Raw genomic sequence first — 26,465 nt, 5'->3', positions numbered from 1 at the left:
TTTATTGTCATAATGGAAATTATTGAGCTTATTTCTATTTATCTCATTAATATTCAAAGCCTTTGTGGAGCATGTTAATGTAAAGTAATATAAAATTATCCCAATAGCAAATTTTGCTGGACGATAAATTGTTTCAATAAAAGATAGTATTGTATTTTTGAGACCATTTTCAAATAATATATTGATAATGGAATATTAATGCAAGTTTTGTTTTTTAAAAACAACCAAAATGTAAATAAAAACCACACAAAACCAAAATCATAAATAAAATGGATTATGTAGTCTGTAAGTGAAATTCCCCTTCAAAAATATGATTAATCAGAATGGAAATTATTGAGCTCATTTTAATTTATGAAGCGATTATTTGGCTTACTGAGCGTTTCATGTTTGCTGCAGTACAAGAGTAAAATCAGCGATGAGATGGACCTGAAGAAACGGATCCAGTCTCTGGAGGAGTCCATGGAGCTGCACGAGAGGATGAAGAGGCAGGCGCTGGCCGAGTTCGAGAGCTACCGTCAGCGGGTGGAGGACATGCAGCTCTGCACCGAGGCCCAGGTACACGCAGCCTCCGCCTGTCAGGAAGCAGCTGTGTCCGCCCGGGTCCTGCGGGCACAGCTGCAGGTAATCAGCGTCATGCGGCGAGTTGTTGTTGCTGTCGACAGCAGGGATCCACCCAGACATGTTCTGTTGTCATTACAAATCATGGTTTGATACCGGGCACCGTTTTACTTTGACTTCCAATAATAGCTAAGCTGATCTAATATCTTGGAAAACTGAATGAAAGAATTTGTTTGCCAAAACATTTCTTCATTAAAGAGAAGTTGGATTTTGGTCAAGTCTTTTTGTAACCATTTAATATTTTTCACAAGTTCTCACATTTTGTCACTTGACAACAACAAACTTTAAAGTATTTCATTGGGATTTCATGTGACAGTAGTCCAGGACTGTGAAGTGGAGCAGAATAAACTGGTTTAGATAAACACATATTAATCCGTGCTGAACGAGAGGCATAACAGAGTTTGGATGAAACTAAATTTATGCTAAAACAGCATTTTTTTCTAAAACTGAAGCTGTGCTACAACAGAACTTATGAATGCCGGTTATTTCGGCTAAAGCAAAATGTTTGGCAAAGCACAATTTACGCTAAAACAAAATTCCGGCCAAAACAAAAAAATTTTAATTATTCTTTAAAAAACGGGTTTTTGCTTGTTTGTGTGTTTTTTCTGTTGCTAAAATGGGATTTATGCTAAAACAAAGTTTAGGCTAAACCTGAATTTATGCTAAATGAAACTTATGCAAAACTTGCTAGCATAGCTTCCATTTTAGCAAAACAACCAACATCTGTCGTGGCTTTTTTTGCTGCTTAGTGGCGTTATATTTTTTTATTTTTACCCTTCTGGGTCACCGTAGAATGCAGCTCCTTGATTTGCTAAATAGTTACTACTTCTGGCATATCATGCCTGCACTTCTTTTCAAAGACAAATATCTTCTTATTTAATTAGAGCAAGTTAATAATTATGTTATCTGTGACTTTAGTCAAATAAAATGCTGAAATTAAGAGAAAATGAATGTAAATATAAGTATTAAAGCTACTTTAGATCAGTGAGTTTAGACATTTGTGTTACTTGGATGTTAAAAAGTTGAAGGAGTTTAATGTTCAGATTGTTTTGTGCTCATTCAGAGCCGAAAGGTTTGGCAGTCAGATCAGAACTCCCCATCCAGCACATCACCGCCTGGCGCGGACCTTTTTAAAGACTCACTGGCTCACTTTGAAATCCAGAAACCCATAAATCAATCCCCCCTTCCTTTGACTCAGCCTTTCATTTTGTCTCTTTTGGCAGCACACGCAGCGCGTGGTGTCCATGTCAAGGGAGGTGGAGGAGATGAGACGGTCCTTTGAGGAGAAGCTGCGGACGTTCAGCCAGGCCCAGGCTCAGTTTGAGCAGGAGAAGAAAGTGGCTCTGGAGGAGCTCAAGGCTCAGCACAGGCAGGAGATCCAGGAGCTCCTTCGCAGCCACCAGAGCCAGAATGCAAACTACAGCAAAGACCAGGAGAAACTGGGGCAGCTCCACAAAGCTGAGGTAACTCACCGTTAACTTCTGAAAAACCAGAACAGCCCAACCTGTTGGCCTCAGTGTGCTGTAGTTTTCCTATTAAACTGAAAGTTTGTGAAGCGGAAAAACTCATTCGCTGCAAATACACAAAATCTTACCAAGTATTTTTGGTCTAGTTTGTAGTGCAAATATCTTAGTTCAATGAAGTGAAACAAAATTAACTTACAAGCAACATTTCAGCAAGAAATGTGATCTTTTTTAAGTCCATAATTCCTTAACAGTGATAACAAAGTACTAGTTCCATTGGCAGATTATTTCACTCATAACATTAGAGAAAAGTCTTGCTATATGTAAAATAATCTGCCAATGGATTAAATATTTTCTTTATTAGCTTAAATTTCCACTAGACACCAGACCAACAATACCGGGTAAGATTCTGTGTTTTTGCAGTGCAATCACTTCAAAAATTGTATATAAACACAAAATCTTACCAAGTATTTTTGGTTCAGTTTGAAGTGTAAATTTCTTAGTTCTGTCTTATTTCAAATGCACTAACTCTTCAGCCAGAAAAAAGGGCTTGTTTTAGGTCAATAATTCCTCAATCTTGATAAAAAAAAGTACTTGTTCCACTGGAAATGGTAAATGTTTCCCAAATAAAATCCACTCTTACAGCTTTAAGTTTACAGTTTAAATAGCAGAAACGGTTAATGAGTCTTGTTGTGCTGCAGGTGGACTCTCTGGCGGAGCGGGTGGAGGAGCTCAAACAGGACAAGAAGAGGCTGGTGGACGAATACGAAGCCAAACTCAGCAAGGTACCGCCCAGCAGCGGGAAGCATTGAGTCCAACACATCGTGGATAAGAGTTTTTCCCCCCTGCCAACTAACAACAGTGATATTTGGGGTTGCATCTCAACACGGAGCTAAATTTAGTGATTCCATAATGAATTTGACTGGAGGTGCCTCGTACTAGATGATAAATCCAACAACCTTCACTCAGTGTACTTTTATTTAGGTTAATTTATAGAACATTTGTAAACTGAGTTCAGCTTACACTCCTGTTACATCATTATGCTCATTTAGTAGCTTTTGTGCTTTATTGACCAAAGTAACTACGAGTTTAAAGGCCTGTGTACTCGTCCTAAACTTGGTTCATAAAATCAGATGAATAATATACTGGTAAGAATGATCTACCAGTGAGTTTTTATTGCTTTATCTGACAAACAATGACAGAAAACGAGGCGTTTTAACAAGAGTATTTTACTACAGCAGCACTCCACGCCTTACTAATGTGACTGGTAGTGATGATGCACACCAGATTAAACGCTTAGTAAAAACTTGTTTAACACGAGATTTAAATGGTGCGTCCTAGTCAAAGTAGGAGAGGCTCTTTCTTTTATTACTGGCAGCCAGATTAAGTGACTCACTAGAGAATTTGTTTTTAAGAGACTCAAAATTAGAATTAAGTCAATAATTTCTTAATATTGATGAAAAGGTACTAATTATAGTGACAGATTATTTCAGTTATTATAACAAGTCAATTTTTAATTTTCGCAAAAATCTGCCAATGGAATAAATATTCTCTCATCAATATTAAGGAATGATTGACTTAATGTGCTGAGTTAGTTTTGTCTTACTTTAAGTGTAGTAAGATATTTTCACTAGAAACTAAACCAGAAATACTTGGTAGTTTTCCCGTGTTTGCCGGAGTTTTACGTCTAGCTCTGTTTTCCGTTTTGTTCTCCAGGCTCAAGCGTTTTACGAACGCGAGCTGGAGGCCATGAAGCGAACCCAGCAGCTGACGGCCGACAACCTGCTGGCGTGGAAGCGGACCGAGGCCGAGCTGCGGCGGGAGTTCCAGACTCAGGAGGCGGCGCTCCAGAAAACGCTGGGGAAGCTCCGGACCGAGCTGGCCCGCGTGAAGGACGAGGCTCGGGAAAACCGCGAGAAGTCGCACAAGCTGCAGGCGGCGCTCAGCACGGCAGAGAGCTCCACCAAGGTCAGTGGGACGGGCACAAAATGGAGGCGGTTTCTATGGTTTTACTTCCTCTGGCCATTTATGGACCAACAGAGATGTTGGGGTAGTGCCAAGATATAATTTGGTTTGACTTAAATAAACGTTTCAGCTCAGACAGGAGGTCTGAACATGGAGGAAAGTTTTTGTTTTCCTCCAAATATGAAAAATATGAAGAGAAAGAGACGGGAGAAATGTTTGTTTACCATCCATCTGTCCATCCATCCATCTACTAATCCATCCATCCATTAATGAGCTTTTTCATCCATCCATCACAAATTCATATTTATTCAAATTTGCAGCTAATATTTAACATGAATCCTTTGTAACACAGCTTGTTTACCCTTAACTACTATAATAAAAGTAAGATAATCTATAAGATGCAGATCTATATGTGATCAAATCTGATAAGTTGCTACTGAACTGAAATAAAATCAAACTTTTTCAGTCTCTGTGGACAAAACCTTAAACTTCTAACAGGTGCAACATGGCGGCTGCTCTAATTTATCCGACACTTTCTAATTGGCCCCACAGGAGCGTTTAACTGTCAGTTTTGGATTCAAGGCGGCCTTTAGTTTTATTTCCATAGGTTAAAGGTTAATTAGTTACTAACTTGAAACTTTTAAACTTTTAACAGCTGTTTTCCTCCATGTTGGAGCCTAAAGGAGAACAAAAAGCAGGAACACCAAGCTAGTGCTTCCACTAGCAGCTAATGTGTTGCTTTACTAACTTATGTGCTTTACTAAGTTCTTTACTTACTGCTGAGTGCTAATTTAATTAATATTTATTAAATTAATAAGCACCAATTAGCACTACATTAGTGCTAATTAGTAAAGCATTGTTTTTGTGATTACTAACTTAATGTTTTACTAATTTACTAAACTAGACTAATTTAGTAAATGTGTCAAATTCTAAAGTAAACTGGTGCTTTAAAATTTAGGGAAAGCTAAGTTTTTAAACATTTTCAAAGTTAGTATAAGCGCTAATCAAAAAATGTGCTTTGTTGCTAGCACATTAGCAGACTAGCATAAGTGTTCCCAGCACTTAATAACAGCAACTAACAATTTAAACCTTACTGTCTGTTTTATAGAAGTGAGTAAAATACCAAATCAAAGGTTAGGAAGCTAATGAAAAACACACTCAGTGTTTACTCTCCAACTCTTCTGCTTAAACAACTTCAATCTTACAATATGTTTCCATTCTGATGCCTTCAAGGTAAATTTGGATAAATTTGACTTTCTTCAGCACAGTCAGATTAAATCGTGTAAGAACAAGCTGCATGTTTGTTAGGTGAGGATTTGTTCCTACTTTCAGAGTTTTGATGTCTTCAAGGTCTTTTGAGGGGATTCCCCACTGAAAATAACAAATGACAAGTGCTTGAGGGGAATCGGTAAAGTGGGTCTGATTTGTTTGAAGCCTGATTACACAGAAGACAGTAAGAGGTCCTCCTTTTGCAGAGTTACCAAGAATAAGATCAAGGTCAGCAGAAACTGCTGTGTGCCTGGGGTTATTAGTTTCATTTAATTATCAGCGCAATTAACTGTAACCCAGATAAAGAAGAGTCAACAAAGCAGAAAGCCTGAAACTGACTTTACTTGATACAAACAAATCTGATTGTCTCATACATTGAGTGTTTGGTGGGTTAATATCTGAATAATCTCTAAATAAGACTGTCTGTGAGCAAGTCTCTTAATCCTTCAGATGCAGACAAGTGTTCATGGTTGGGAAATAATAGATTTATATTTAACCTTCAGTTTAAGTGTTTTAATATTTGGCTGAGGTGGAGGAGCATTTTATTCCTTCACTTAGATTCAAGGTTCCTTAACTTTTCCACTTTATCACGTTACAAACAAAAACTTCAGCCTATTTTACCAGTTTCTTTTTTTAGCAATAAATTAAATGGCATCACATGAAAAAGTTGTAATGACAATAAACTTAAACCTACACTACAGATTCACTGATTCAGTGACATCTCATTACAAAAAAGCTAAATATTAACTTGCATTCACATTTTTGTCAGTAAAAATAATGAAAACCATCTGTCATTTTCATTCCACTTCAATTTTATGCTCCATTTTGTGTTGGTCTGTCACCTAAACTTCTAATAAAATCCATTAAAGTTTGCTGTATGAATATTTTGAAGGCCAGTGTAGATACAAAAGCATAAATGCAGAAAAAAACTAATCAGGCATCAACTTAACTCCAACTTTAAACAACTTTTTCTTGTTTTCAGCTTACTGCTCCAATGTTCTCTGTCATCCTCCTTTAGCTCATGATGAAGTGGGCAAATCTTCAGAGAAATGCAAGCAAATGATCGCTCGGAGTAACTCAGACAGACGTAATTAATGGCTGACTGTTCACAAGCTACTGCGGGAACGTGCTTGCCAAAAATTACAAATTTTCCCCAGAGTGAAATACACCAGTGACGCTGTGCTAAATTGCTGCTGTCACTGTCTTCGGACTAAATATTTCGCTCTCAAGAAAAGCTGGTGCAAGTTGGCTGACGGAGGCTTTTCCCCGCAAGACAAAAGCAATTAATCATGAGTTTTTGAATTTAAATGGAAATGTAAAAATCAGAGAGGTTCTTTAGGGATTTTGGGGTGAGGTTGTACTTAACTCCATCTATTTGGATTAAACCGTAAAAACTAAAGAACACCTGAAGTTTGACTTCAGGCAGTTTTCCCACAAAGAGGTTTCATCTGTACATTTCCATTCAGGGATTTTACTTCTTAGACCTGAAACATCAGTATTTGTGCATATTTATCATCACTGAAAACGGTTTTATTAGGGCTGCAACTACCTGTTGTTTTTTTTAATCAATTATTCTGACGATTACTCAATTAATCAGATATTTTTCAAATCTGATTAATCACTTATTAAACACCTTTTGCTATACAATTATTACTTGGTTAGTCTAAACCAATGGATGATAAATCAATGAGGGGTTTGAGTTTTTCACATGTTGATGTTAGACACAGTTTCTTCAGCTGCTGATGCATCCTTTGCTACAAACGATCAAACATTCACTAAAGAAATTCTGTTCTTGAGTTTTTGGCAATAAAATGCTTATTTACATTAATGGGCTTAAGAGATTAAATGAAAAATCAGCAGAATTATTGCCAATTTTTTACCCGATTAATCAAGTCAGATTAATAATTAGATTAATCCAATTAAAGTAATTATTGGAAAACATCTAATGCAGCACAGGCTGTTCTAAATCCTCAAAATGTGCAGCTTATTTTTCTCAGATATACTTTTCTAATACTGCATTTAGTAAGGTTAAGTTGTTAAATAAAAAATCTGCAGAATGTTTCATTCTTATAACCGATTAATCAATGATTCAATAGAATAATCGATTACTAATTAACTGAGAACATATCCTAATTGAAGTACACTGCAAAAACATTTGCAATGACTCGTTTTGTCTCAAAACTAACATACAAGTAAGTTTTCAACTTGTTTTAAGTCAATAATTTATTAATACTCATATAATAAAAAAAATTCTGGTTCCACTGGCAGATTATTTCACTTATAACATTACATTTTTACCATGTTTCATTATTAAAAACAAACAAAACTATAATGAATAGACAGCAGGAGCCACATTTAAAGGTGTTTTCGTTCCTGATTGTTTCTTTCCCTGCATCGGTTTGTTTCCATGAGCCACTTCACCTCCAAGCAGGTTTTGCTCCTAAAATTTATCCCGTCTCATCCTCTTGTTCTGCTTGCCTTCCACAAAACAGAGCAGGGTTTTAGTAAACAGAGGAGCTATTTTTGTGAGCCCTTTAAAGATTTGCTGGCTCAGTAGGCTCAAATGAGCATGGAGAAAAGAGACGCAGGCTGGATTTTAGGCCTTTTTGGATCCAAGAGGATCGATGTGGCATTAAACAACTTTATGTTTCTCTTTGAGTACAAAGGTTGTGAAAGGACAAAGGAATTTACTGGAGGACTAAGAGAAGAATGGTGTTTAATTAAACTAACTGCAGACATCAGCTTTTTAACTAAACAAATAACTAAAGAGTACCCTGGAGCGTTGCAGAAGTATCAAAAGGCTTGTTGCTGTTTAAGATGAAGCAACCAGGCCTGAAACAACAAAATATGTAATAAAGTCCAGATAAATCTGAGTTCAGCTCTATAGGCTGTAGCATTCAGCCGTTAACGCATAAAACAAGTCACTTTATCCAGTTTAGAAACACGCATTCAAACTCATTTTTAATTAATTTTAACTCAAATTGGACAAAGTATTCATCTTTTACCAATCATACTTTTTAGTGTCTATTACATTTCAATTTAAATAGTAACAGCTTTTACCTGTTGCTACCCAAACTGCTTTGAATTAGTTTAATAAACTAAATATAGCAAACATTTTCAGAGAAAGTGACCCAAATGCTGTTATTGTTGCTTAAAATAGTAAGATTTTATTTTGAAAAATTGGGTCTGCATTACCTGAACAATCACCTTAACACAAGAGCTACTGCTTTACATGTGCTATTAAAAATTTACATATTTAGTTTGTTGCTAAGCCCAACTGGATGATTTTGGCTCTTGATCAATAACATTTGAACTCCACTACTTTACTCTAAGTGTTGATCTTTTAAACAAGGCCTGTCGGAAAATGGGCAGATATGCATCAATACAGGAGAATAAAATCTCCTCAGGTTTATTTTCTAAACACAGAGTCCTGGTTCTGCTCAACAGAAGTAGTAATTTTATTATTCAGAGACAAAATTTACACCATGACAAGTGGACAAACTTTCATGAAGTCAGTCAGTCTGGTAAAAAAAAAAAATTATGTCCAGTTTATCAAAACCTTTAAAGAAAAACTCTTTATATTAAAATGCTTATAACTGCCCATTTTAAGAGTAAAAACACCAAGTATACCTTAAAATGCATTAATACAAAAAGTAGAAAACCGTTGTGCATTATAGCAGAAGCTAACATTCACTGTATTTCCAATCTTTGGGCATCAGCCAATCAGCACCAAGGGGGAGAAAATGCTGCTCCTGGATTGACTGCCTTTCAGCGTCCAACGCTTCATTTCCTTTCAAATATTTTAGACGATCTGAACGAAAAGCCAGTAGGTGGAACAATTTAAAGTTACATTGTACAGCCGGGGCTCCGCTGTAATAAACTTTGATTCTCCTAAGAGTTTTCAGACTGGAGCTTTGTAACCTGCTTCAAACAATACATCTGGTAACAATCCATAAATTTCTAGTAGATTTCTACTACAAATCTAGTAGAGATGGAGACTATAGCAACCAATACTTTATCCAGGAATTTCCAAATCTGGAGTTAGAAATTCATGCTCACAAAAATTAAACAGCCTCCATCTCTGTCTGAATGTTTCACCCAGCAAAACTCACCACACAAATGTGAAAATAAACATTTAAAAAGACAGATTTTTTTATTTCTTTTTTAGGCGTTGTGGCTCACATGTGAAATCTTACAGGGAGAAGCTGCAGCTACTTTTCTCATCTCAAACGGAGGACAACTTTCTCACACTCCTGCACCCATAAAGTCTAATTGGTGTGACTCCTCAGTGGGTCTCGTCATTCTGGGGCTTCTTTGTCTTAACTGTGGCTGTGGTAATTAGGTTTTAGGCAGGCTGTTTGGCGCGACTCGGAGATGTGAAATTACCTCTCATGAGTTTCTGAGTCGCATAACTTCTGCGCTGCATGTGTGTCGATTTGCATCGTTCCCTGAAGTCTGCTCCTTATTAATTGAGCAGCAGTTGGGATTTTTTTAATCCCTGATCCTCAGCAATATGTATTGCTGGCAAACATATTGCCAGCAATATGTTTTGTTCTGTAAGCTGAAAATGGCAGAAATGATTCATCGTATTAATCGTGATTGATCAGTTTTTGAAATAATTATCAGCTAATTTAGTAATTGATTAATCGTTAATTCTAAAAAAGGGAGTTTGCTGAAATAAACAGCATATTTGAAGCAGTAATTAAGCTAAAATTGTACAATACATATACGTTTCGACTTATTTTTAAAACGCTTTTTTGTGTAAATATGTTTTACCCAAACCTTCTCAAGTTTTGGGTAAAACTTTCATTTTGTTCAGTCACTGAAGGAAGGCTGTGTTGTTGCATTTTCTGCAATAAAATGAAAGAAATCATTGTTATTGTGTAATAAAAAGCTAAAGAGGTTTAATGAAAATCTGCAAAATCTAATGAAATTTTAATTCTATTGTCAGAATAATCAAAAGAATAATAGATCAGTAAACTAATCATTAGATGCATCCCTGGTCTGTTATGTTTACAATACAACTTTTCACCAATATTGTTTTTAAATATTAGATGAACAGGCTGTTTCCTTCATTTTAGGAGCTGCATGTTTTAATTTGCTCTGCTAATCGTCACAGATGTCTGTGGAGGTATCGGGAGCAAAATGTAGGCTTGCAGGGAGGAACCAGATGGATAGGAGATAAATACAAGTTTATTTATTTACAAACGGAACAAAATGAATCTGCTCCTATAAATAACAGATGGTTCTGGCAGCTAAAAGTTGATGCAGGAAATACAGCAAACAGAACGTGACACAATATGAGTCGAGCAGAAGAATTACTGAAAGAAACTAGCTGATGTCATGTAACAAAATAAACTTGATCTTTGATTTAATGTTTAAATTACTTCCTGGTTTTAGTGTTAATACTCAGCGCTAAGCACGTCAACATCAAATCTGAATTTGGATCCCAAAAGTCAATATTACATCAGTAAAAATCAATTTTTTACTTTAGCATTCTTTAAAAATCAATTTTTTACTTTAGCTCACCTTATTAGAGCTAAGGGTTTGAGCGTTTTTGTATATCCTCTCCAACAGAAATGTACATTTAAGACTTTTTAAGACGGTACGTTTTAAACATTTTAAGACTTACTGCATAATTTTCATAATGAAAATTATGTAAGCTCACAATTATGCACTAGCATGAAAAAATGCGTTGATTAACAAATTTTGCGTGAATTGCCATGATTGTAGAATATCTCAAAAAACTGTGATACAAGTCTTAAATTTAATTGACAATGGTCTTGAAGAGGTTTTAAGAAGCTTTAAATGTACATTGGTGTCATGATAAAAGTCTTAAATTTTATTCATAATGGTTTTAGAGGCCCTAAAATATCTTAAATATATGTTTCTATCACAATACAAGTCTTAAATTTAATTCATAATGGTCTTAGAAATGTCTTAGCAAGTTTTAAAAGTACATTTCTTTTGCAATACACGTCAAGTTTAATTCATAATGGTCTTAAAGAGGTCTTATAAAGTCTTAAATTTGAGTTGGTGAAACCCTGGTGAAGTTTTTGCACTAATAGATAAGTAGCTGATCAATATACACACATTGGAGGAATAAAAGCTTCATCCTTTCTCTGGAAATGACATCAGAAGACGAGAGTTGTAGAAGGAAGCCCTGTCTTTTATTTCTGTTTTAAGTCATACATCTGCACCGTTTAAGTTTTCTTGCATTGTTTTGACTCTTCTCCAGGACTTAACCAAGCAGCTGGATGAAGTGACCCAGAACTCTGAGATTATAGAGATCCGTCAGAAAGAGGCAGAGTGTGAGCTGGAGGCAGCCAGAGACCGAGTTCAGCAGCAGGCCACGGAAATACTCCTCAAAGCCAGTAAGGACCTAAACGTCATCACCTCTCCTCACTTCTCGTCACGCTGGCAGTCGCAGAAACACATTAGACATCGACTAACAGCTCCTCTTGTCTTGTCTGAGGCATCACAACCCAAAACGTTTTAAAGTTATGGCTCCATATCAAAGCTAATGGCGTTCCCTGTCCCTAAAAGGCAGTGGGCTCTACACTTTGAGTCGATCCAGTTTAAGCAACACAATCTAGTTTAACAACTTATCTATGTTTTCTCTTTTTTGCTGAAACTATATTGTAAAAACATTACAGTCTGATGCATGTGAGCCATCTGAGCTCGTTAGAGCGGAATAATATTTGCCTCATTAGCTTCATGAGCTCCTAAAGTTTGATTAGAAAAATGTTTTTCCGCTTTCCGCCAAAGCTGCTTGGGATCCTGCTGGTGAATGGAGCTCAGAGGGCACATGGAGGGCGTTTTGCAATGAAAAACACATTCTCTCAAATTTTATATGAAATGTTGGAGTTGGTTTGTTGAAATGTGTCCTGTAAAGGTTGATTGGGTTATTTGGTTAAAAATGGAGAAAAATCTGTAGACTGTAATTAAGTGTGGTTTCCCAGCAGCCCTGTTTAGTTTGTTTTAATCAAACTCCAGCCTTGAAAGTTCGTTTGGTTTGGGGAGGAGTGAATGCACAATTAAACTCTTATCCAAAGTCAGAATATTGTATAAAATAAGCTTAATTGTTAAAATAAAAAATCTTCAGAAGGTGCCCATTTTCTTATTTGATTAATCAATTAGTCACCAAAATAGAAAGATCAGTTCTTAAAATAATAATTAGCTATATAAAAAATGTTATTTTCTTATTTGAAAACAGTAGTTAATTATTAGGGGGAGGGAGGATGTGTTAAAATTATCACATAATTTTAAAATTTCATAAAATAAGCTTACATGGTAAAACAAAAAATCTGTAGAATGTATCAAATTTTTTTAATCTGATTAATCGTCCCAGTAGAATAATTGATTACTAAAATAATCGTTAACAATGTTTTTTTTTTTAGGAATGTCTATTTTCTTATTTTAAAACAATTAATTAATTATTGGGGGTTTTTTTGCACTTTTTTTTGTTACATAATTTTAGTGTGTAAAGTAAACATAAGTGGTTAAAAGTAAAATCTACTGAATTTGTTTTTATCCAATTAATCGATTAATTGTCAGAATAGAATAATTGATTCCTAAAATAATCACTCGTTATATAACTGTGTTGATCTGTAACATTTCTCTCATGACAGGTCAGATAAGCAGCCTGCAGGCCACCCAGATGACACAGGAAGCCGCCATCAGGGACCTGGACAACGAGCGCAGCCGCCTAAAGGACAAGGTGCTGCGGATGGAGGAAGAGAGGGAGGCCCTGCAGAGCCAAAGCAAAGCGCTGGAAGAAAGACACAAACAGCAGATCCAGTCCCTGGAGAAGGTCTGTGTGTTTGCTTAGAATTCATGCAAGGCTGCAAGTTACTGTTATGAATAACTAAAAGCTGATCAGGATGCTGAGGCTGATCCGTTCTGTAGACTGTAGGGAAGCTGAACAATAGTCAGCATGTTGCTGTTTGAATGCAGAATTGTATCAGATTAATTCTGCTACTTTATGCTAATAGGATGAGGATGCAGTGTGACAGAACTCAGTTTGCTGTGAATCAAGATAATCTCATGGATGGATGGATGGATGGATGGATGGATGGATGGATGGATGGATGAGTCCGTCTGTCAGATGGATGGATGGATGGATGTAACGGTGAATGGTTGGATCAATGGATAGAAAGATGAATGGATGGATTCTGAATGACTTAATTCTTATTTCTTGGTTTGAATGAATTGAATTGAACTTTATTATTGTAATGTGTTGAAATCAGATTAGATTTACTTTTTGTGTAAAATATTTTAGTAACGTTGTGTTTCATGTTCTTATCTTCTAACTCTGGTGTCCATTTCATACTTTTTTTATTCCCATCTATTTATTTTTGGTTTGCAAAAGTGTAATTCATTCGACTGTGTTAAATTAATATCTGTTCTGTTTACATTCACCCTCTTTCTCCACTGCCATTTGTATCTTTTACTTTGCTTAGATTTACGTCCAATATTAGGTCTGCTGCAGATAAACTGCAGTAATTTTCTGCAGTGTTGAATTCAATGCAAAAAAAAGTTCAAACTGTTTGGCTGCGAAGCCTGTCGATCACAGCTTTAAAAAAAACTGCGAAGCAAGAACAAAACAAGCTTTTTAAAAACAAAAAGCCTTAAAGGTCAGATGATTTGTGGAACAGTTTAGTCAGCCGGCCAAGCGCAGCAGACAGTAAATGTCAAGTGTTGCGGCTTCATGTGTGTTTTCCCATCCTTTTGTCTCTGACATTTGTGCAGTTTAATCCTGTGGGAGCTGGGAGAGGTCTCCCACTGGCTGCGGCTGCTGTGAATTTCAATGCTTTCCCCAGGAAAACAGAAGATCAGCTAAACTTTACTACACTTTTCTGTCAGAGTGGCCTCCAAGGCACACAGCTATGGTGAATAACTGGATGTTTCAGTTGATTTGCAAAGAAAATTTAAAGATATCTAAAGTTTAAGCACATACAAAATATAATATTGGATCATTTGAAAGAAAAAAGCTGCTCATTTTGAGGATTTAGAACAGTCTGTCCTGCATCTTTTAGATGTTTTCCAACAATTATTTTAGTTATCTGATTAATTAATTAATCAGATAAAAAAAATCATCTGATTCTGCAGATTTTTTATTTGACCACATGAGCCTTCTTATACAATATTAGAAATGCATTAAAAGATGCAAGTAAACAAATAATCAAATAAATTTTTCAGACGCAAAAATTTACATTTATTGCCTAAAATGCAAAAACACAATTTCTTTAGTGAAAATTTGATCATTTGTAGCGAAGGAAATACTTTTAACATCAACATATTCAAGTCATGTTTTTTCAGCTTTACTTCGGTATGGATGAATGTAGTTTGTTTTGTTGCAACTTGTTGAAATGTGAAATAAACTTCAGTGGAGTATGAAAACAGAATATGTGTATAGGTTTATGTCTGGTTGAACGATGTTGATTTTTTTTTTTTTCTTTTGGGGGTGTGGGGGGTCTATTGTAATCCATAAGGGGCCCAGAAAATCTTTGGGAACCACTGCTTTAGATCATTCATAAGATTCATGGATAAAGTTTTGTTTTTTCTTTCAGGTAGAGAAAGCATAAACACAAACAGAATCAATATGATGCTGGTCAGAGAAATGGCCTCCGATCTGCATAAATCTGTTCATTGTGCCTTGTTGTGTTCGTCAGACCCTCCATGAGGAGAAAACGTCCCACGAGAAGGACATGAGGAGCGCGCGAGCTCACTACGAGGAAGAGGCCAGCCAGATGAAGGACGGCCAGGCCCGCGCTTTGGAGGAAGTGGCCAAGAAGCACCGAATGACCCTGGAGAACACGCTAACCACCGCGGAGAAGGACAAGAACCGCCTGCTGGCTGTGAGTCCCCACACCGTCACACACCAGCAGGCTGACATTCACTCCTCCTCAAGGTGAAGTTACAGTGCAGAGCCAGGGAGAATCTTAAAGCAACAGCGAATTTTAAATATGTTTAACCTGAACAGACAGATAATCGGGAGTGACTCAGAGAAAATACAAGCTGTCAGTCCGTCTGCTTTCTGCTGCCACTGCCTGCCAAAAGATCTGCTCCTGCCACTCAATTCAGTCTGTTGATGTTGTATCTGTTTATAACTGAGTGGCTTTGTCTGCTCGGGATCAGAAGCAGCAGCTGGTGAATCCAGAGAGCCTCCACCAGCAGAGGCAGCTAAAAAACTAACGGGGTTAAAGTAGAAAACTAACAGGTTTACAATAAAAAATTAACAGGGTTAAAATAAAAAACTATCAGGTTTAAGACAAAAAAAACCTGCCATGTTTCTATATCCATCCATCCATGTATAATATATCTCCTGCTAAAAGAAAAAGTCGTTTAAAAAAAAAAAATCTGCCCAGTTAGTATTTTCATCCAGGTAGCAGAGATTCTGCAGAGAACTGCTGATAAAGTTGTTCTCTGTGGGGAAGCAGCGCTTGTTAACTTATCCACAAACTCTCTGGTTTATAACAGGCCAACGTTTTTCTCCGACCCAACCATCTGCTGCAAGGGCGAAAAAGCAGCCATTTAAAAAGCGGTTCCACTTGGTTCTGGAAGCTTATTAATCTGTTGTTTCTTGGCTCAGCATCCAGTCGGGTTCTGGAGAATCCTGCTCTTTTACATACTATTTTACAGACATTTTGTAGATTATGGTGAGGAAAAACAGATTAAAATCTGATGAACTTTGTGTAGATTAGAAACTATAATTCTGAAGAACATAATGACAGAGAGGAAACAGGAGAAGGAACAAAAAATACAGCTGCTGTTGTTTTGTTGGAGCAGTTAGCCTAGCACTGCCTTAGCCATGCTGGGGTTCTTCTTCTTCTGAGTTTTGATGCAGTTAATGGTGATGTTAGCGCCACCAGCTGGCACAACAAAGTTATTACAGCATTAATTTGTCTTTAAAAAAATGTGTATCCATCCATCCATTCATCATCCCTAATAAAATACAACTTTTCAGGTTTCCAATTCAGATTGTATAATCAGATTACATGACCCGTTTAAATGAGCTTGTTAAATGCTGTCAAAGTGATTTACTTCAGTAAAATACTTGACATGTGAAATCTTTCTCTGTCTCTGTAGTTAGTTGTCTTAATTAAGTTATGGCAGGATTTAAGGATTTTCTGCCTCTGAGGTAAAAATAGAGATAAAATGCAAATGGAAAAGTTGTTTCCATTAAAGTACTCTGCAGATTTTTGGCTGCCAGAAAGAAATGAGTATTTCTGGTTTTGCAGAAAGACGATGTTCAGGACTATATTTTATTTTAGTTCACTTGTGTTACATCCAAGCAACTCTTTTTTTTTTTTTACTGAATATAGGTCAGGAGTGTATTATCGCTCCACACACACATTTAAATTCAGCCTTTTCCGTCAGATTCCTTCACTTGGGTGGCAGGTGATTGAACCTGAGACTCCTGCAGAAAAGCTGCAGTTTGTTGGGGTCCTCTGTGGAAAAGGTTCATCATAAAGAGGTTGCAACAGTGACTAAGAGGTTGGCACACCTAAATGAGAAAACACAGCCTCCCTGCGTGGGTGCACATTTATATTTACCACCTATAACAGTCATCTGGGTCACTTTGCATAATCTGCTGGAAATGTGAGCAACCTGGGGCTGCTTCTGTCAATTCTGCCTTTTTGTGTTACAACAGATTTTTTTTCCAAAAATAAAAAACAAATCCTGGTGACGCCACGTCACGCAATCTGCCTGATGATGAGTCACGCAGGTGATACGGGTGTTTTTGTTGCCATTTAAAGCAGGAGCTAAAACATCTACCCCACACAGCTGCTTCGCTCTGCGGTCGACGGTTTGACACTAATCAGGTTAAAATCCTGCCCACACAGCAACAAAGGAGCAAAGAAAGCTCGTCTATTTTCAGGTTCTGCACTACATATTCTCCTCACGTACTTGGGTATTTGTCACTTTTGCTCTTTCAAACAAACGAGGAAATTGGGCTTTGCGGAAGCGCTGCAGCTTTGACATTTAAAAAGGTGCAGAATGCATGTGTTTTTTAAGTTTAAACTCCCGCTTGAATGCTGATGACATTTACTTCATGTACAACTCAGAGGAAAGAGGGAAAAGGAAGTAAAGTAGAAATTAGACGGTGTTGATTTGATGGGAAAAGATGGATGAATGCTGCAGAGCGATACTGAAAGGCGTGTGAGAGTTTCTAAAACATCCAGGTTTAATAATTTACTCCCTCTTACTTAGCACAGAGGTCGGCCGTCCTGACCGGCCGCAGGCTCACACACAAAGCCACTTCCACCGCCTTCCAGCTGCAGAGTCTGTTTTTAACTCCTGTGAAAAATAGGAGTTTCTCTTTTTACCTTTTCACCAAAATGGAAGCTTTAGTGTAAAATCTTGAATATTTAAAGTGCTTTAAATCATAAAAACATCATGCAGTCACCAATTATGACACAGACAATAAACAAAATCATCAATCAAATGCACATTAAAAATGTTGATCAGTGATGCAGTTGTCATGTTGTCATGAAGTGTCATTCAGTAAATACTGAAACGTTTAAGGCAAAGCTGCATTAAAAGTTGCATAAAAGGGCCGTTAACAGTGTCAGCTTTGTGTTAAGAGTGTCATTATTTACATAATAATCCAAAGTTGACACTTTTAATGCAACTTTTAATGCAAAGTTGCATTAAAGATGAATTAAAAGAGTCAACTTAGCATTATTTGATAAATAATGACACTTTTACTGCAAATTGTAAAGCAGTTTTGCATTAAAAGTGTCATTATTTACCCAATGACACTTCATTACAACAGTCATAATCTTTCATTAAGACTCCTTCATGTTCATGACAATGTCATGTCAGTCTTATACACTCATCGTCAAAGAAAGTCTTACCTGCCTCTCTAACCATGTGGGTTTTAAGCCTCGATGTAAAGGAACTCAGTGTTTCAGCTGTTTTGCAGTTTTCTCATTTCAGCCAGTCCACATCCATCAGAACTGCTCGTTCCTTTGTGCCTAATGTTCAAATTAAACCCAGCAGCTGGGTTGGTCTGATACGAGGCCAAACCCGTCTCCTGGGATTACAAACAGGACCGGTTAATGAGTCGCCGCTCCGAACCGCAGCTCACCTCTCGTTTAGCTGCTGCTGAGGCGTACGCTTCCTCCAGCCTGGAATGGCCTTGTAATGGTTCCCAGTCTCCACAGAGGCCTTATCCCAGTCACACACAGCACGACCGCTGATCTACTGTTCTCCTGCATCAAAGTTGTGCAGTAAGAATGTGTTTTAAATCATGTTCCAAGGGATGTAAGCCATGCTTTCCATATAAGGACTTCCTCCCTAAACTCTGCTGAACAATAATGGCTGCCGAGGCTTTCCTTCAGTCCTCACTCTGCCATCAGTTATTTTCTTGACAAATGACAGGCCAGACAGATGATCCCTCTGTTCATCAGCACCTAATTCTGTCGTCTGGTCCAACTTTAATCTAGTAAATGATCTTTTCTTTCATCAGATGCAGCCTTTCAACACTTTGAATCATAATGAGTTCTCTCCGTGAAAGCAGCGTTTTGAATTTAAATGGATGGGTCTGCTCTGCCTTTGTTGCGAGTTGCGAGTAATAAAATCAATCCCGATGCGTCACGATTGATTTTTTTCAGTTTCAGTATCAAAATTACCCACAAAGCCTTTGATAATATCACACAGACGGCAGTGATTTAATGTTGTTTTGTGCAGCTGAAAGTAGGAGACAATGGATTCACTTCACAGGGCTGTTGGCTTTGAGTCCAAATTAAACTATGCATTCCTTTTTTTCCCCCACCATCTTACCGTTTGGATCCTCTGCAACATCATATGATGGTTCTGCTTTTCCGGAGAGAACCAAGCTTTCTGTCGAGGTGGATGAAGTTATGAATAAACCCAAAACTTTCAGTGAGTCTAAGCGTACGTCTTAAGCCATTTAACAAATTCGTAACTTGAAAATGCTCCTGTCATGATTGTGTGGTTGATGGTGGATCCATCAAATGCAGGAGAGAGAAGAGCTTTAATGGGGGAAAAGTGACAATCAAAAACCATGTGGAGCACAGGGAGCCAGGGGAGAACAAATAAAAATCAGAAAACAAACAAAACCACAAGGATTTCACATGAATTCCTCCAATTGTCTGAATACTTCTGGTGTTTTCTTTGCACCGGTATCTTCAGCTTTTCTGTTGAGTGACCATTATTACTTTTAAACACTTTGGTAAGCAACTGTGAGCTCATGTCACGGGAAATAAACGACCGTTGATCCACTAGATTGACTAAATCACACTTTAAGAGCTTCTCATAAGTAATTTCTCACGCTTTGCTTCTTTGCGACGGTTTTCTGTAACATCCTGTTTTTAAATGCTTCCCTCTGTGTATTGAATAAATGTTGCAAACTGTATTAGGCGTTAGAGCAGATTCCCTCGGCTATAATTGTCCTTGGAAAGTCATGCTCATCTCACAGTGTAACAGAAACAATTGTCCACTAATAAGCAGGCATAATAAGCCGCATTACACTGACGATTAGTTCTTCCTCTCACCTCAGTCAAGGACGACCAAGATGCTCTGAAAAGTTTCTAAAGATGAATGCAGTGAAAAAGTAAATCTTTAATACCTGCAGTAATGTTGCTTTACTGCCTGAAATTAAATTAAAAATGCACCAAAAGGTTTTAAGTCTTATTAAATTTTTCTACATGTCATCTGGTGACTATTGCAGACCAAACTGTGCATGTTTTAGGGAGAACTTATTATTATAATTATTGAATGAATGAAATGCAAAATAATATTAAATGAAAAATTAAATGTAATGTTGCAAATTGATTTTCTTGTCTGTACCTGATGTGGTTTAATTGTGTAATTTTAACTCATGTAAAATATGGGTGTATGGGGCTAAATTGGGGCCAAAAGGATTCTTCAAAAGAAAAAATTTAAACTGAAAAACAAGTTCTCAAGCTGAAAAATAATTTTGAAACTGAAAGAAATGTTTCGAAACTAAACAAAAGATGTGACACTGAAAAAAAAATTCAATATTGCTTTCAAATTTGAGGGTTTTTTTCTGTTTCAGATTTTCTTTCAATTTCTAAATAACTTTTCAGTTTGAATTATTTTTTTATTTTTTTCAGTTTCAGTTTTTTTTTGTTGAACAAACTTTCTGGCCCCAATTTAGCTCCATAGAGGTGTGTTCCCATTTATTCAATTTTCAAATTTTCAGGCTAACTATGTTAGAAAAACCAACAGACTGTTTTCACATGACTGTAGTTTAATCAACTTTCTTTAAAGTTGAGTCTTTGTCCTAAACATTTAAAGATCTGCTGTCCATTTTGTCTCAAATCTTATCTATAATTTCCTCCTGGATAATTATTACACATTTATGGCTCCATCTTCATGTCCAAAAATATAAAATCTCGACAAATAAACAAGTTCATGATATGTTAAATAAGATCCAGCTGCAGTGCGGCATGTAATTAATGTCCTGCAGTGGATAGTGAGGGGATCAGATTGTAACTGGAGCTTCACTGACATGACATTAATCTCATAACTGATTTAATTTCTCTCTTTTATCAGGAGCTGGAGCAGCAGTTTGAGAAGGAGCGCCTCTCTCTGGAGGAGCAGAAGACGCTCCTCAGTCAGCAGCTGGACGAGATGAGGGAGGAGCTGACGTCCAAACTCAGAGCAGCCAACGAGGAGGTGAGACTTCTCCCAAACCTCTGGATATCTAACATCTGCAATCCTCTCTGCAAAAATAGAAATACTGACAACACAACATCAGAGCCTTCACTTTCTGTTTCTGGAGTAAAAACGGTAACAGATGGAACATAACTGAGATAATAAATATAAAATAATTTGTTTTATCAACCAATGTGCTTAAAAAGAAACGTAAGAATTTAATAAAAGGTCATATATTTCTTACATTTAGAAAATAGAAATAATTTTGGTAATCCCCTCTGACCTAAAACAAGAAACATTTATTCTGATGTAACGTCAAATAGTAAAAAAGTATCTGAGTCCTTGAAAATGTTTGAATTTAATTTAGCTGTTTTCAAGGTTTTAAGGAAAAGTGTTTGATATTAAAACTGCACCGTTTTGTGATGAGTTGTTATCTAAGGTTTGATCAAAAGCCTAAATTTGGAAAATTATATTTACAGTTGAAACTAGATATTTAAATTTACCGAGTAAAAAGACACTTTTTTTCAGTTTGAATTTAAATCACACCAAATGTTTAGAATTACCAAAATTATTCTAGATGTAAAAATAAAATTTTAGTTACTGAAGGATGTAGAAAACTGACAAGACATTATTAATCATATCATACATGGTGAATTTAAACTGTTTTCTTTAGTTTATTTGTTTTTTTTATCTCCAAAGTGTGGTGCTGGAAAAGTTTGAAAACTCTCTTGAAAAATGCTTGAATGTATTGTGGGAAAAGTGCACAAACCCTGCATCTTTATTTTTATTATATATAGAATAGATAAATATAAATAGATTAACAGTACAGGTTACTGTGGAATATCATCTTTGCTTCCCAGAAATCATAACATCAACAGTCTTCAGTCAGGGACTCCATCAGATTCGATGCAAGACTGACTGCTACTGGAAATCCTTCAGCATCACCATCCACAAGAACTCTTTATAGATACTTGGATGACATTTAATTTCCCCTTGGAATTAATAAAATATTTTTATTTCAATGCCACTGTTTAAACCATTTAATGCTTAACATTGCATGTCAGCAACATTTACAAAGTTGTACATATTTTTGATAAAATGCCAGCTGACTGAACAAAGAGCTGCAGAGGCTAATTCAAGGTTGTTTCTGCACTGAGAAGCACAGGGTGCAGCTGAGTTTAGGTCCGTTCTGTTCAACCCTCCTGCAGGTGTACCGGCTGCAGCAGGAGGTGCGGAAAGGGGAGGAGGACTTCGGGACAGCGGAGGGCCAGATCTCCACCCTGAAGGAGGCGCAGGACAAACTGCTGGAGGAGCTGGACGCCACGCGGGCCCGACTCAGAGAGACCAGCAACCTGCTGACTGCGCTGCAGGTAACTTCTACCGCACATCTTATGGGAAATATAATCTGGACCTTCTGTATGACAAAAGATCAATATTATTGATAAATTCACAACTGGAAGGATCACTAAGAAGTCCGTCTGTCTGTTCCTCAGGGAGAGCTGGAAACCCAAAAACGCCAACATGAAGCCAAACTCATAACCACCAAAGAAGAAGAAAAGCATAAGATGGACAAGATGGCGCTGGAGCTGGAGCTGAAATGGACCGAGACGCTCCGGTAAGTCTGAGCGTTCGGGTCTCTACCAGAGCTTCACCCAGTTTAAATTCTGTAAAAAAAAAAAAAAAAACAAATCTGCTGTAAAGCATCTTTTATTAGCCAATTATTAATCTGTTAATCCCCAAAAAAAATCAACAGATCAGTTTTTAAATGTATTGATAAGTGAAGCAGAAAAGACTGAGCTTTCCACATGTTGATGTTGGAAGTATTTTCTTTAAACCGCTCACTAACGGAAGGCTTTTACTGCATTTTCTGAAATAATTATTTTCCAATTTAAAAAATGTTATTATTTTTTACCTGCATATTTCAATGGATTTCTAATATTTCATAAAAAGGCATAAGTGAAAAATCTGCAGAAACTGACAACTAATCGTTAGTTGCAGCTCTAGAGTAGTCCATGAAGAAAGTCCCATGGAATTATGGGAACTTGTGTTTTTTTATATGGTAAAAGCAGAAACTGTGCGATGACTCAGCGTTTTCAACACTTTAAAGTTTCTATGCTTGAAAACCAGTTTGTACTTTTGATGCTGAAGTCACTTCAGATGATAATGAATAAATGGATGAGAATAAATGCTCTGCCCCACAGGTGTCAGTATTTTTCATTTAAAATGTCATGACAGACTTTAAAGTTTCCACAAACGTTTGCTGTTGGAGAGATTTATCTCACTAAATGTTAACCAAAGAGCCAATTTAGGGTCTAATTCAAATGTTTTCTGCTTGAAGCTCCGCTGCTGAGGGAGCAACACAGCTGAAAGGTGACAAAAGGGAATAATTTGAAACTGCATTCATGCAGAAGAAGCAGTCATAAACTTGCATGTTTAAAGGCAAAGTTTACAAAATAAACAGTGGAAATCTGCGTCTAAATTTAATTCAGATATTGATCCAACCTAAACACTCTGGTGACGAACGTCTTTCTCTCTTCAGATTCTGTAGAGAAAAGAATCTGAGCATTTTTAGTCTAAAACAAATAAGAAATATGGAAAACATGATCTTTTTAGGGTTTTTGTATCCAATTAAAAAAAAATAAAAGAAAACTACTTTCGCTTTTTCATTTTTTGTTTTTTGGTCGTCAATTGAAAATGGAAAGACGAATGATTCACAGATTACCAAGCACTCACTTTATGCATTTCTCGTCTTATAATAACTGCTAATAACATTGACCATTTATACGCATGAAAATAATACTAATAAATAAAAAGTCAGCTTTTTTAATATGCCTTTTGTGAAATTATCAAATTTATGTGGTAACTTTAAAGGTTTTTTTCTCTGTCAAATATGAGAATTAGACTCAAATGGTCTTTTCTTTGACCCTTCATGTCTCAGAAAGTTACTTCAAACAATTTGAAGGGATTTCTCCTTCAGGAATATCTGATATTTTCTTGGGTTTGAATTTCGGGGTCGAGGTTTTGTGTACAGTTGTTTGCAGCTAAACATTGAGACTGTGAAGCTAAATGTCAGCTAATATTTAATCACCTTCTTTATCATCTGCAGCTCAATAATCCCTGACTGGACATTTGAAAATCTTTGTGGCGATGTGTTTCTCCTCTTTGAAAGTTTAAAAGTGCTGCGAGTGGAGTGTAAATATGTTTTAGATGTATAAAAATAGATACTAAATAGTTAACATTTTGTTGAGAGAATAGACAGAGATGTGTTTCGAAGAACATCACTTTTAATTGGCACTAAAAACGTTCACTTCTTTAAAAATGAAGAGTCTCCATGGAATATTTGAAAAAGTATTCTTTGGTCATCAATTCTCCACAGTTTCTATAGGTTTTCTTTGTACTTTGGTCACATTTTAATTGAATTTCACTTATTTATGTTATTGGTCCGGGTGCTTTGACTGGTCATGGGGGATGAAACTGTCTCTCTAGCGCCAAGCCATAACAGTGGTGCCATCTACAAATTCACTGATTGGTCAGTCATTAGTACAGAGAGAAGAAGAGTGGGGTGAGAAGTCAGCCCTGAGGGACGCCGGTTCTGATGGTCTAAGCTTTAATTCCCTGCGTGTGGTGAAAAAATCGATCTTTCTCTTACTCTGTGCTTTGGTCCAAATAAAAAACATCATGGCCGTCTGATCTGCAGCTCCAGGACGCCTGGATCCTCACACCTGCACGTTTTTCAGGAGATGGGTTCATTTTTGTGAGATCCTGCTTTCAGGCTGACACTTTCTAGCTCTGAGTGACAATAAAAACAACAACAACAAAAAAAACATGCTCGCCTGCTGGATACTCCATTCAACAGCTGCCATTTCAACTCCCACTCAGCTATTACATTGACAGCGTGCAGACACACACATTCATCTAGGAGGCGAGGCGCGGAGGTGGGAGCAGCGGCGTTAAGGAGAGATGGTCACCCACTAAAAGCTGTGTTGGGGTCTAGCGGCACAAGACAATTTATTGCTGCCATTAGGGGGACATTCAGCTCTCTGGAGCACTTTTACCTTAGTGGCAAACTTCTGGGTGAGTGTTAACGTGATTGTGACCATTATATACCCTTCTATGCAGACAGGAGACAAAAACTGATTCAAGGAAACCAAGGATACCTTTGCTCAGCTCTGTCTAACCAAAAGGAGACTAAAGATAAAGAAGGATGTTTGATCATTCCTCTTTCTGCAGTCGTTCTAGATCAGGGATGCCCAAGTCCAGTCTTTGAGATCTGCTATCCTGCGACTTTCAGGGTGCGTTCGCTTTAATCAAACTCAAGTTTGTCTAGAAAGTCTGGTTCAATTGGGAGGGTGTGGATGCCAATCAAACTCGTGATGCGGACCAAAAACAGTGAACTCTGGTCCACCAGCAAATATCAGTCTCGGTTTGGGTGAAGTGAACTCTGTTTGCGGTTCGAATTCATATTTGAGTGCCTCCAAAAGCAGGAAGTGGACTACAGCACAGGGCATTCTGGGTAAATACACCCAGAGAAATGGGTTGTGTTTGTTTACCAAAGACAAAAGTGAAATGCTACGGCCGTTAATATCTGTTGCTTCTCCATTTCTGTTTTCGTGAAAAAAAACCGCAGAGGCTGAAAATATAACAAATATTGCAATAGAACCAAGTTTACCAGAACCTCTGTCCGTTTAACAGACAGACTGAGTTTAGTTTCTCTGTTGATGTTTTGGATCATAATGCTGTTGAGTCATGCTCTGTTTTCTGGCAGAGGCCACCATATGTTAATTTATACTGTCATGGTATTTCAAAGTCCCATCAAAAGAGATCCTCTACATCACCTAGCAGTGGGAAATATCCACATATAAACCCAGTCAAGGGTGTGTTGGGGTGTTTTCAGACCTGATAGTCTGGTAGATTCTGTTTGATTCGGGACCAAAATTGCAACATTTTCTACAATACTGGAGCGGTTTGCTTTCACACTGTGTCAAACAATCCAAGCTAATGGAAAAAATTGTTCCCCTCCTCGCCTCTGGGGGCGCTGCACCAAGAACCACAGAAGAGAACAACATGAAAACTGAGCGCAACTTCTTCACAAAATGGGAAAATGTTCATTTTACAGATCTACATTTGGAGATCATTTGGTCCTCAGTTTTTAAAGTTTTTATTTTCCTCCTTTTTTAAACAAACTGTTCACCTGTTTCTGAAGTACTTTTTTTTTTTTTTTTTTTTTACAGGCAGGAATGCAAGAAGCTTCGTGAGGAGCTGAGAGAGGAGCATGAGGAGGAGAAGACTGCGGCTCTGGCTCAGCTGGCGCAGAGCAAGGAGCAGGAGCAGAACAGCGCCAGGGAGAGCTGGCAGAGGAAAGTGGACGACCTGCTGGAACAGGTGTGACTTGCACATCGTGACTGACCTTCTTCCAAGTCTTCCTCATCTTATTTACATTCTCAGAAAGCAGGAGAAATAGTGGCTGAATGTCAGGACTTTAAAAACTACAACAAATAC

General features: G+C 37.2%; 1 protein-coding gene across 2 annotated transcripts in view; it reads left to right on the top strand.

Moving 5' to 3' along the window:
* Positions 1-26,465, top strand: part of fam184a (family with sequence similarity 184 member A) — a 129,090-nt gene that overhangs the window by 62,536 nt on the left and 40,089 nt on the right. For both annotated transcript variants that reach the window (XM_014473626.2, XM_005811844.3), the window contains exons 3-13: positions 397-555; positions 1,842-2,081; positions 2,783-2,866; positions 3,798-4,049; positions 11,554-11,689; positions 12,947-13,128; positions 14,990-15,175; positions 20,865-20,987; positions 22,175-22,336; positions 22,460-22,581; positions 26,198-26,348. In XM_014473626.2, the coding sequence (XP_014329112.1) occupies positions 397-555; positions 1,842-2,081; positions 2,783-2,866; positions 3,798-4,049; positions 11,554-11,689; positions 12,947-13,128; positions 14,990-15,175; positions 20,865-20,987; positions 22,175-22,336; positions 22,460-22,581; positions 26,198-26,348 (1,797 nt within the window). The remainder of the gene's footprint in view (positions 1-396; positions 556-1,841; positions 2,082-2,782; positions 2,867-3,797; positions 4,050-11,553; positions 11,690-12,946; positions 13,129-14,989; positions 15,176-20,864; positions 20,988-22,174; positions 22,337-22,459; positions 22,582-26,197; positions 26,349-26,465) is intronic.

This window comes from Xiphophorus maculatus, chromosome 15, assembly GCF_002775205.1.
Source record: "Xiphophorus maculatus strain JP 163 A chromosome 15, X_maculatus-5.0-male, whole genome shotgun sequence".
Taxonomy (NCBI): domain Eukaryota; kingdom Metazoa; phylum Chordata; class Actinopteri; order Cyprinodontiformes; family Poeciliidae; genus Xiphophorus; species Xiphophorus maculatus.
Note: the sequence above shows the minus strand (reverse complement) of the source record. Positions and strands in the feature narration are given on the sequence as shown.